Consider the following 12,054-nt stretch of genomic DNA (forward strand, 5'->3'; position numbering starts at 1 on the left):
TAGTTTGGTAAGACTAGGGTAGAGTTTACGAATCTGTTAATGAACACCCCAGGTGATTCTTACACATACCAGCAGTTGAGGACTGCCTTAGGGAAATTTTTTTTTCATGAAGATAAAAGTTTTATAAGTTATCCTCTTATAGTATGGGAAAATTCAGTATTGTGCCTGGGAAAAATCTGGCCCTGAAACATAAACTCTAGGATGACTCAGCTGTACCGTCTATCAGTGCACAGGTTGCAAAGAATTGATGTAATAAACAGATCATAGACCACTTAAAATTCAGAAAATATCTGCTAAAGACAGTAAACATCCTTCTGACGTAAGTGAAGTTACGTGTTTCAGTCATTCAGATACCCAGCCATGGTATCATGTTTTTCTCATGTTTTGATAAAACATGAGAGTACTTCAAAAAAGTTCGTGGGAAATATAATTAAAATATAAGTTTATTTTGGCACATAAACAAATGGAAATCCATGTGTATTTTTTCATAATACACATTTTCCATGAACTGTTTGAGGACCCCTCACATAAGTCGACTTATAGAAAAGGGAGAATTCATACAAATGAAGATGGGATGAAATAACTGTGGTTCTGCCATTTTGATATATTTCCCTTCATTTTATTCAAAGCAGGTGTTTAATTTGTACCAAATTGTGATCTAGTTAGATTTTAGCCTGAGAGAAATGTTCTCTCTGGGACATTTTGTTTTAAATCCTACTAAAGAGTTATTCTCATAAATAATATCTTTATATTAAAATTATTTTATAAACTTTCTCCAACGTATTGAAAGGGAGCACAATTCTCCAAAGTGTTGAATGCCTACTGGTGTGCCCAGCAGTCCTTCCCAGTGCATTATAATGAGCCATGGGTTTCTGTAGCCATGTGACGTATGTGATGCTGCTAAGTCTATTGGGATTTCTCCCAGGTTCTACAGTTTCTCCATTCTTGAGATTTGTAATTTTGACTCATCTCTTAGTCATCTGCTCAACACTTTCTGAGGTCTTTTTTTTTAAGCACCCAGGGTGGCCTGTTTTCTGAGCTCCTACAACCCTATTGCTTTCAAACATGAATAACAACTCAATTGCTATTAAATTATGGTCATCACCTTTTCTTCTTAAAGTTTAATGATAACATTGGTTCATTGTCTTCTACACAAGGAGAAGTCTGATTGGTGTGAGTGTTTGTGTTTTTCCTGAAGGAATGCTCAAAGGATCTTTATTTGAAAGTCAGAGGGAGAGAGAGAGAGAGAAAGTCTTTTAGCTGCTGGTTCACTCCTCATATGGCCACAATGAGCCAGGCCAAAATCAGGAGCTTCTTCTGGGTCTCCCACATGGGTGGCAGGAGCCCAAGCACCTGCACCATCTTCCACTGCATTTCCCAGGCCATTTAGCAGGGGGCTGGGACAAAAGTGGAGCAGCCGGGATATGAACTGGTGCCCATATGGATGCCAGTGTCACAGGCAACTGCTTTTCCTGCTATGCCACCATGCTGGCCCCAGCAAAGGGTATTTTTTTTTTTTATTTTTGACAGAGTGGACAGTGAGAGAGAGACAGAGACAGAGAGAAAGGTCTTCCTTTGCCGTTGGTTCACCCTCCAATGGCCACCACGGCCGGCGCACCGCGCTGATCCGAAGGCAGGAGCCAGGTGCTACTCCTGGTCTCCCATGGGGTGCAGGGCCCAAGGACTTGGGCCATCCTCCACTGCACTCCCGGGCCACAGCAGAGAGCTGGCCTGGAAGAGGGGCAACCGGGACAGAATCTGGCGCCCCAACCGGGACTAGAACCTGGTGTGCCGGCGCCGCTAGGCGGAGGATTAGCCTAGTGAGCCGCGGCGCCGGCCAGCAAAGGGTATTTTTTTACTAGCATTGTTTCTTAGGTTTGTTTCTGTCTTGTGAGCAACTTTCCCTGGAATTCAGAGAGTTTTTTTTAACCTCTGTCTACGCAGGATGATTTTCTTCAGTTATTGCTTCAGATTCCTTTCTAACATCACTACTATTTTTCGGTTAGGTCACTTTGGTTTCTCAGGTGCATTAATCCTCTTTCCCCTGGGGTAATTCTCATCTCTGTCCTTTCTCTCCATATGCATTGGAGACTTGTCCTCCTCCACACCACTGGTTTATTTTCTGCTCCCAAAGCTGCCTTTCTCCTAAAGCATTCATTCATTCTGCTCCAGCGTTTTGGATTCCTTGGCACTGTTTTCCTGTTTCAGCTAGCTTGCTGATTTTTCTGCCTTTAAACTGATCTGCCTTTATGTCTGTGGTTCCTTCTCTCATGAGTCCTGCTGTCCTCTTGTGCTTTTTGTAGGTCCCCCACGCGTCCACCAGGAAAAATGTTCTCTGTTTTATATAAGAAATCATTGTCGGCCGGCGCTGTGGCTCACTAGGCTAATCCTCCACCTGCGGCACCGGCACACCAGGTTCTAGTCCCGATCGGGGCGCCGGATTCTGTCTCGGTTGCTCCTCTTCCTGCCCAGCTCTCCGCTGTGGCCCGGGAAGGCAGTGGAGGATGGCCCAAGTGCTTGGGCCCTGCACCCGCATGGGAGACCAGGAGAAGCACCTGGCTCCTGGCTTCGGATTGGCACAGCGCGACAGCCGTAGCAGCCGTTTGGGGAGTGAACCAACGGAAAGGAAGACCTTTCTCTCTGTCTCTCTCTCTCTCTCTCTAACTCTGCCTGTAAAAAAAAAAAAAAAGAAAAGAAAAGAAAAGAAAAAAAAAAAGAAACCATTGTCAGAGACAAAGTCTTCACCTCAATCTTTGGGCCAGCTCTCTCTTTCCCTTCAATGTAACACTTTTCCTTAGGTTTTATTTTGTTATTGGCTTGTTCTTAAATGAAGCCGTGTATATCCAACCCTGGTGTTTACCAACAGAATAAAGTATTTACAAAAAAGCCCACATACGTACACACACATGTACATGCGTGTGTGTGTGTGCATCCACCCCTTCACTTCACCTTCTTGCCAGGCACTCTCAGGTACAGACATGATATATCTGGTATAAGCCAGGGCATCCGCCTAGCTCAGGTGGCCTTTGGTGAGTATTTATCTCCTACGGCTCTTCTAGACTAAGGCTAGATCATCTTCATCCCCACCCACTGCTTTCTCGGATTAGGCCAGGAAAGCTAAGGCATTTTGGATTTATTTGTGTGCTCAGTGCTCTTCTCTCGGTCATGGTCTACAGTGTGTTTCCTACTGAAGAAACTTAGAATTAAACATCCCACCACAAGGCAAGCCCTAGGTTGGTCACCTTCTGCTTCTTATTCTGTGGAATATCCAACATTATAGATCCTGCTGAAAGAGAACCCAAGTATTACTTCAGCAAGTTTAGAAGGCGGTTTCCACAGTGTTACAGAATGGCTGTATATATGGTGTTTGTGTGTGTGTGTGTTGTCTCTGTACAACTTTTGTCTCAGAACGGGGCGCACACTGCAGGGGCGGGGCAGGGAAGGATAAGTGATAAATGATTAGTCCTGCCTTCACTGAAGCCATTTACTTGGGATCCATATGGGAAGCACGTCTTTTTTTTTCCAGCAATAATCATACACATTTATGGTGTGCAGTGTGACATTCAACACGTGGCTGATCAGAGCAGTCGTGTGAAGCATGCCTTATATCCTCCACGAGGATGGTTTCCGGCTGGACAGTCAGCAGTGCCATTAACGAGAATTCATTCCGCTTTCTCCATGCCGAGGCCCCCCACCGGGACTGGCCAGTGTCAGCTCCCATTGCCACGTTGGGTGGAGCTTCATGGGTGTTTCTGAGAGAAATTGAAAGCAGTGTCAGGCACTGGTAGTCTGTTGCCATTTCAACAGAAGTTTGAATAATATTACACAATCATTATCAACCAGAATTGTGTGTACTGTATGTCAATTAATTATTCTGGCAAATGTCCTTTATAATACTTAAGAATATTCTTTATTTCTGCCTTATTATATTTTTTATGCTGTACATTACCTAAAAAGAACTGTGTTTTCGATTAGACACACAAGGGTACTTCAAAAAATTTGTAGAAAATGGAATTACAAGATAAAGGGGTTTTTATTATTATTTTAAGACTTATTTATTTATTTACTTTGAAAGTAACAGACAGAGACAGAGACAGAGATCCTCCATCCACTGGTTCACTCCCCAAATGGCCACAACAGCCTGTGCTGGGCCACGCTGAAGCCAGGAGCCAGGAGCTTTATCCAGGTCTCCCACATGGGGACAGGGGCCCAAGCACTTGGGCCATCTTCTGCTGCTTTTCCCAGGCCATTACCAGGGAGCTGGGTCAGAAGTGGAGTGGAATCAGCAGAAACATAAGCTGGTGCCCATATAGGATACCAGTGTCACAGGCGGCAGCTTTATCTGCTATGCCACAACATTGGCCTCATTATTATTTTAATTATACATATTTATGGAGTACAGTATGATAATTCAATGCATGTATTCAATATGTGATGATAAAATCAGGTTAGTTAGCTTTTCCATGTCCATGAAATGAAAGCTCTTCAAAGAGTTTGTGGAAAATGCCTATTATTAAAAAAGTATGCATGGATTTCAAAAAAATTTGAATATGTATCTATTTGAAATGCAGAGTTACAGGGGCCAGAGCTGTGGCATAGCAAGTAAAGCAACCACCTGCAGAACCAGCATCCCATATGAGCGCCAGTTCAAGTCCTGACTGCTCCACTTCCAATCCAGCTCTCTGCTATGGCCTGGGAAGGCAGTAGAAGATGGCCCAAGTCCTTGGGCCCCTGCACCCAAATGGGAGACCCAGAAGAAGCTCCTGGCTGCTGGCTTCAGTTCTGCTCAGCTTCAGCTGTTGCAGCCATTTGGGGAGTGATCCAGCAGATGGAAGATCTCTCTCTCTCTCTCTCTCTCTCTCTCCCTCTCTCTGCTTCTGCCTCTGTATAACTCTGCCTTTCAGATAAATAAACCTTTAAAAATTAAAAAAAAAAAAAAGAAAGGCAGAATTACATGGACAGAGAGATCTTCCTTCCATTAGTTCATTCACCAAATGCCCGCAACAGCTGGGGCTGAACCAATCTGCAGCCAGGATCCGGGAGCTCCATCTGGGTCTCCCACATGAGTAGCAGGTACCCAAGCACTTGGGCCATCATCTTCTGCCTTCTCAGGCACATTAGCAGGGAGCTGGGTTGGAAGTGGAGCAGCAGGAACTTGAAGCAAGGCTCCAATATGGGATGCAGGTGTACAAGCAGCCACTTAACCCACTCTGCCACAATACCTGCCCTTCAAAATGTTTTTGCACCAAGAGAAAGTTAATGTTTCAGTCCATTTTTCTATGAAACTTTTGAATTACCCTCACACTATATACAATTTAAACTGTTACAAAATTTTCTTTAAACCAAACCAAAATAAACAACATTTCCTTCCACTTTTCCATAAAAGTTGAATTACCCTCATGCTATATACAGTTTAAGCTATGTTTTGAAATTTTCTTTGCACCAAAACTTTCATAGAACAATGTTTTAAAATCCAAATGTTAACCACAAGATTTCTTTCTTAAGTCTCCAAGCGTACTGAGGATGCTACAGTTGAAAAACAAATTCCAAAAAAATCCAAAGAGAGCCTGGAGATGGAGGAATTAGGTGAAACAGGTCAGACTCTTAAAAGAAGTTCATAAAGTAATGTCAAAAGGGGGAAATGCTGATTACCCTGATTTGATCAGTACAGATTAGATGCATGTGTCTGTGTCTCTTAAATAAGTACAGTTATTGTTAGCTTAAAAATTGCTTTTTAAAGTAGATAGTACCTAAAAGTGTTTTTCATGTTTTCTTTTTTTAAAACTTTTATTTAATAAATATCAATTTCAAAAGTACAACTTTTGAATTATAGCGGCTTTTCCCCCCATAACCTCCCTCCCACCTGCAACCATCCCATCTCCCATCCCATTCCTCTCAAGATTCATTTTCAATTATCTTTATATACAGAAGATCAACTTGGTATATACTAAGTAAAGATCTCAACAGTTTGCACCCACACAGATACACAAAGTATAAAGTACTGTTTGAGTAGTAGTTTTACCATTAATTATATAGTACAACACATTAAGGACAGAGATTCTACATGGGGAGCAAGTGTACAGTGACTCCCGTTGTTGATTTAACAGTTGATACTCTTATTTGTGATGTCAGTAATCACCCAAGGCTCTTATCATGAGCTGCCAAGGCTGTGGAAGCCTCTTGAGTTCACAAACTCCGACCTTAATCTCTCCTTTAATCAGAAGGGAAGTAGTTCCGCTCAGCTGAGCTCTTCTCCTCGATGGCAATCAGTGCCTGAGCGCTAGCCCCAGTGGCTATAATATTCGTCTGCTCTGTCCCGAGGACCACACAAAGGATCTGTGCAGTCCTCAGTGTAAACTCAGATCTCAGATTCCCCTGCTGTGTCTCTCACCGGGTAGCCAGGGCCGCCCGAGCTTGTGGCATCTCCCACCAAGACTACCCACGTCTCAGCCACACCATGAGTTCTTCCACACACCCTCAGTTTGTTTTGTTTTGTTTTTTTTTTTTTTCACAGTCCCAGTTCATAAGCTCCATACATTCACTAGGTCTTAGTCTCCTGTTATTACTCCCCACCAGAGTCAGGTTTTTCTGTTTGGCTGACTGCCAGGCACAGCCCTGAGCTGGTGCAGCTGTTAATGTATGTCCAAAATGGTGCCTGCTCTATCGGCTTGTAGGCTCGTAAGGTGAGTGGAGAGAGAGAATCGTGTCCATACCATCCCTTTTATTTTTTTCTCTCCTCTAGTTAGGCTCATGTACTTTCCCCCGCGGGGCTTCAAGCCTTGTTCCCTCTAGGTTCTTGCTGCTTTTCTGCCAGCGTGTTGGGCTACTGGGGTTTCGTCTCTTCTCTTTCCAGCACTGGTGCGGAGACTCTTGGCAGCTGGGGTCCTGAGCCATGGGCACCCGTGCCCTCCACGTAGATCCACCATGTCCCTCTAATTACGGAAGAGTTTTCTCTGCCGTTTTTTCCCTAATTCATCTCTGAGACTATATTATCTTCACTTTCATTAATCTGTCTTCTCCTGGACTATCAGTAAGCTCCCTCCCTATACCGCCATCTTGGCTTCATCCCCTTCATGTTTTCTTTAAAAAGGCTGAATCCCTTATTTCAGGCATAGTTCCTGCTTTCATTTTCTTTTTCTACATTGTATGCCAGTTGATATACATTATATCTTCTTAATTTATTCCATTAAAGGTGTATCTAGCCAGCTTATAATACTGATTTTATAGTTTTAGGAATTTTAAGTTAAAGTTTCCCTATGAAATTCATTAATTATCCAAATAATTTGTGTTTATTTAATAATAATTTATCTATAGTCAATATAAGGAAGAAAGCATAATTAAAATGTGAATTTATGGATGTGTGTTCTTGCTTGGAGTATTGTTTACTTCTTTCAAATATTCTCCTATTACTTATTCCTTTAAAAGGCAGAAACAAAACTCATATTCACTGGCTCACTCTCCCATATGCCCACAATGGCCAGGGATGGGCCAGGCCAAAGCTGGGAGCAGGGAACCCAATCTAGGTCTCCCACATGGTGGCAGGGACTGACTACATGAGGCATCACTACTGCTTCCCTGGGAGCACATTAGCAGCGAGCAGGAATCAAGAGAAGAGCCAGGACTCAAACCTCAGCACTCCAGGGGCCGCTGTTGTGCACAGCAGATTTAAGCCACTGCCTGCAACACAGGCATCCCAAAGAGGCACCAATTCCAGTCCCAATTGCTCCACTTCCATCCAGCTCCCTGCTAATGGCCTGGGAAAAGCAGCAGAAGATGGCCCAAGTCCCTGGGCCCCTGCCACCGATGTGGGAGGCCTGGCTCCTGGTTTCAGCCTGGCCCACCCCTGGCCATGGTGGCCATTTGGGGAGTGAACCAGCAGGTGGAAGATCTCTCTTTCACTCTCTCTCTCTCTCTCTCTCTCTCTCTGTTTCTCCTTCTGTCTTTGTAACTCTGTCTTTCAAATTAATTAATTAATTTGATAAACAAACTAAGCACTGCAATATGGACTCTGGGTATCCCAACAAGCATCCTAACTGCTATTTTCAAATACTGTGAAGTATAGATAATTTTGGCAGTAAGACTAGAGATATGATTTTAACATCTCTTTTTATCTTTTCTTCCCTTAAAAGTTGTATTACCAGAGTTCCCAGAAGACGCGTACCCTGATGTTCCCGAAATGGAGCCATTCAAAGAGAAAATTAACTCCTACAGCTTCCTGTGGAAACAGCTGGAACCATTGTTCCATGAATCTTCCATTCAAATTTTATACTTAGACATTGCCAGCAAGACTCCAAAGGAACTCCTTCAAAAAGTAGTTGAGACTATGGAAAGTATGGGCCGTCATCCTAACATTTCTTATCATGTCATAGTATTAAAGGCATTTTGAAACTTTAAAACCTTACTTGATAGTTTATGTAGTGAAGCATTTGATGTATCCAAGGATATGTTGAATTTGTAAATTACTAAATGATAGTGCAGAATCTGGCCAATCAAAAGAGAGAGCCATGACCCACTTACAGCATTGTCCATACTGACCAACAGTCCCATAAAGAATTGTGAAGGCCTATTTGCATTACGTATCTAAACCAAGAGATCAACAATAGTAATTAATGTTCCTAACCTTTGTCTGCTACAATATGCTAGTAACTTCTTCCTCTAAAACTACTTTCTGCAATGATTCTTCTTTTTTAAACAGAATCTTTTCAATACACTGGCTGGGAGTTAACTGTGGACGATTATGATGAAGAAGCAGAAGACTATCAGGCCGAAGCCGAAGTTGAAGAGGAGCTAGAGGAGGAGGAAGAGGAGGAGGAAGAGGCAGGATTCTTTTATTACTACTTGTTCTCATTTGGCAAGTCATTGCAGTGAACAGCTCTGGGGCGGTAGCTGTCACATTTGGACAAACATTTCCATCTCAGAAATCAGCATTTTCACACACACTCTGCCCCCTACTCCAGCTCCATCTGACCCCCTGAAATGCCAGGGCTACTTAGACAGTATGAAAACATATGCCCATGAAACAAATAATTTTCCTTGGAAAAAATATGAGAGTATTTTAAAACGTTCATGGGAAAAAAATGGAATTAAAAAATAAATTTATTTTGGTGCCAAGAATTTTGAAATACATGCATGATTTTTCCATAGTATGCATTCCCATGAACTTTTTGGAGGACCCCTCGCCAAGTGTTGCAGGGTTTATGGTCTGCGCCATCCAGCTGATCTTTTGGTCTGCAGTTCTCCCTCCTCTCCCTCCTCTCCCTCTCTTTCTCTCTTTTTGTGAGTTTTGATCAGATCTGTTGCTGAAGTGCTTTAGGTGACTACATTAACTTAAGATCACACATAAAACTTTTGTGGTAAAGCAGAAGTAGAAATTTAGAGTTGCCAGATAAAATATATAGCACCCAGTTAATTTTGGATTTAAAACAAATGAATAACTAAAAGTTATTTTTTTATTTGAAATTCAAATGTAACTGGAGAATCTGTGTTTTTGTTTGCTAAGTCTGGCAACCTTACTTTATGTGCATTTATTGAAAAACAAGAAAGATTGCGAAAGAATAAGAATACAACTCAAGAACATGGAAAAAAGTGCAACTAAATGAGCCAAAGAAAGTGGGTAAGAGAAGGCTGGCATTGTGGAACAGAGGAAGCCGCCACCTGTGATGCCTGAATCCCATACCAGACATTGATTCAGGTCCTGGCTGCTCCACTTCTGATCCAGCTCCCTGCTAATGCACCTGAGAAAGCAGCAGAGGATGGCCCAAGTACCTGGGCCCCTGCACCCATGCAGGAGACCCACATGGAGTTCCTAGCTCTCAGCTTCAGCCTGGCCCAGTCCTAGCTATTGGAGCCATTAGGGGAGTGAACCAGCAGATGGAAGATCTCTCTCTCCCTCTCTCTCTGTAGCTCTGCCTTTCAAATAAATAAAATAAGTCCTTTAAAAAAAATTGATGAAGGCAAAAATAACAAAGTAGGAAAACAAGATAAAATAAGAAGAGTAGACCTAATTTTACAAAATGTTGATCTACTGACAGGAGCAATAAAATAGATAAACTTCTGCCAAGCTGAGTCAGATAAAAAAGCATCAATAAATAACATTATATGAATATAATCAGATTTAAAAGAGGATTCTTTTTTTTCCAATCATATTTATTTTTTTTAACTTTTATTTAATGAATATAAATTTCCAAAGTACGATTTATGGATTACAATGGCTTCCCCCCCATACCGTCCCTCCCACCCACAACCCTCCCCTTTCCCACTCCCTCTCCCCTTCCATTCACATCAAGATTCATTTTCGATTATCTTAATATACAGAAGATCAGCTTAGTATACATTAAGTAAGGATTTCAACAGTTTGCTCCCACACAGAAACATAAGGTGAAAAATAATAGATGATTTTTTTTAAATGATGATGAAATCAGATCAGACCTATTGTCATGTTTAATCCCAGTGAGAGTCAAGTTGGGAGTTGATAATTTCTTTTTTTTTTTTACAGAGGATCAGTTTAGTATGCATTAAGTAAAGATTTCAACAGTTTGCACCCCCATAGAAACACAAAGTGAAATATATTGTTTGAGTACTCGTTATAGCATTAAATCTCAATGCACAGCACATTAAGGACAGAGATCCTACATGAGGAGTAAGTGCACAGTGACTCCTGTTGTTGACTTTACCAATTGACACTCCTGTCTATGGCATCAGTAATCTCCCTATGCTCCAGTCATGAGTTTCCAAGGCTATGGAAGCCCTCTGAGTTCTCCGATTCTTATCTTGTTTAGACAAGGTCATAGTCAAAGTGGAGGTTCTCTCCTCCCTTCAGAGAAAGGTAACTCCTTCTAAAAGAGGATTCTTTTAAATTATAAGGCAAGTCAAGATAGAAAGGATTTTACCCCCAAAACAATTTACCAAAATTTGCTCAAGAAAAATAGAAGTACCCCAAGAAAAAATAAAGGGGGAATTTAAAGTGGATTGATCATTTATAATTATCAATATAATTATAATTGATCATTGATTATTCCTATGTGTAAACCCTTCCACATCACAGAAGAAAATCAATGCTTCCCAGCTTATTTTGAAGCTAGAATACCCTGACATAAAAATTGAGCAAAAATGGTACAAGGTACAGAATAGTCTTATTTTTGTAACTTTACAGAAAGTTGTTCATTATTTCTTGTTTTATGAAAAGTATCTTATAGAATAATTATGTAAGACATCCCATTTGTATGTTTACAATACTATATATTGTGCTAATTTATGTCTGTTTGAAAGTATATTGGTAGGGGCTGGCGCCATAGCACAGTGAGTTAATCCTCCACCTGCAGCACCAGCATCCCATATGGGCGCCGGTTCTAGTCCCTGCTGCTCCTCTTCCAATCCCGCTCTCTGCTATGGCCTGGGAAAGCAGTAGAGGATGGCCCAAGTGCTTGAGCCCCTGCACCTGCATGGGAGACAGGAAGAAGCACCTGGCTCCTGGCTTCAGATCAGCACAGCTCCGGCCGTTGCGGCCATTTGGGGAGTGAACCAACGGAAGGAAGACCTTTCTCTCTGTCTCTCCCTCTCACTGCCTATAACTCTGCCTCTCAAATAAATAAAATCTTTTAAAAAAAGAAAAAAATGAAGTATATTAGTAGAATTACTTGGAAAACAGGGCCTGGAAGGAACTGTTACCTATGTTGGGGGCCAGCACCGTGGCTCACTTGGTTAATGGTCCACCTGCAGCGCCGGCATCCCATATGGGCGCCGGGTTCTAGTCCCAGCTGCTCCTCTTCCAGTACAGCTCTCTGCTGTGGCCTGGGATGGCAGTGGAGGATGGCCCAAGTGTTTGGGCCCCTGCACCCGCATGGGAGACCAGGAGGAGGCACCTGGCTCCTGGCTTAGGATCAGTCTAACTCTGGCCATTACAGCCATTAGGGGAGTGAACCAATGGAAGGAAGATCTTTCTTTGTCTCTCTCACTGTCTAACTCTGTCAAATAAATAAAAATTTTAAAAAATTAAAAAAAAACTGTTAGCTTTGTTGACATAATATTGGAAGGACAAAGTTGAGAGATTTTCAC

At 42.2% G+C, this 12,054-nt stretch overlaps 1 protein-coding gene across 7 annotated transcripts in view; it reads left to right on the plus strand.

The window, feature by feature from the left end:
• Positions 1-12,054, plus strand: part of AK9 (adenylate kinase 9) — a 159,637-nt gene that overhangs the window by 110,614 nt on the left and 36,969 nt on the right. For 6 of the 7 annotated variants that reach the window (XR_011388592.1, XM_008263360.4, XM_070073707.1 and 3 more), the window contains 3 exons: positions 5,506-5,595; positions 8,130-8,330; positions 8,696-8,817. Coding sequence is in view for 6 of the 7 variants with exons in the window: in XM_008263360.4 (XP_008261582.3) it covers positions 5,506-5,595; positions 8,130-8,330; positions 8,696-8,817 (413 nt within the window). In the remaining variant the exon portion in view is untranslated. The remainder of the gene's footprint in view (positions 1-5,505; positions 5,596-8,129; positions 8,331-8,695; positions 8,818-12,054) is intronic. The other variant, XM_070073706.1, reaches the window with a different exon arrangement.

This window comes from Oryctolagus cuniculus, chromosome 5 (assembly GCF_964237555.1).
Source record: "Oryctolagus cuniculus chromosome 5, mOryCun1.1, whole genome shotgun sequence".
NCBI classification, from domain to species: domain Eukaryota; kingdom Metazoa; phylum Chordata; class Mammalia; order Lagomorpha; family Leporidae; genus Oryctolagus; species Oryctolagus cuniculus.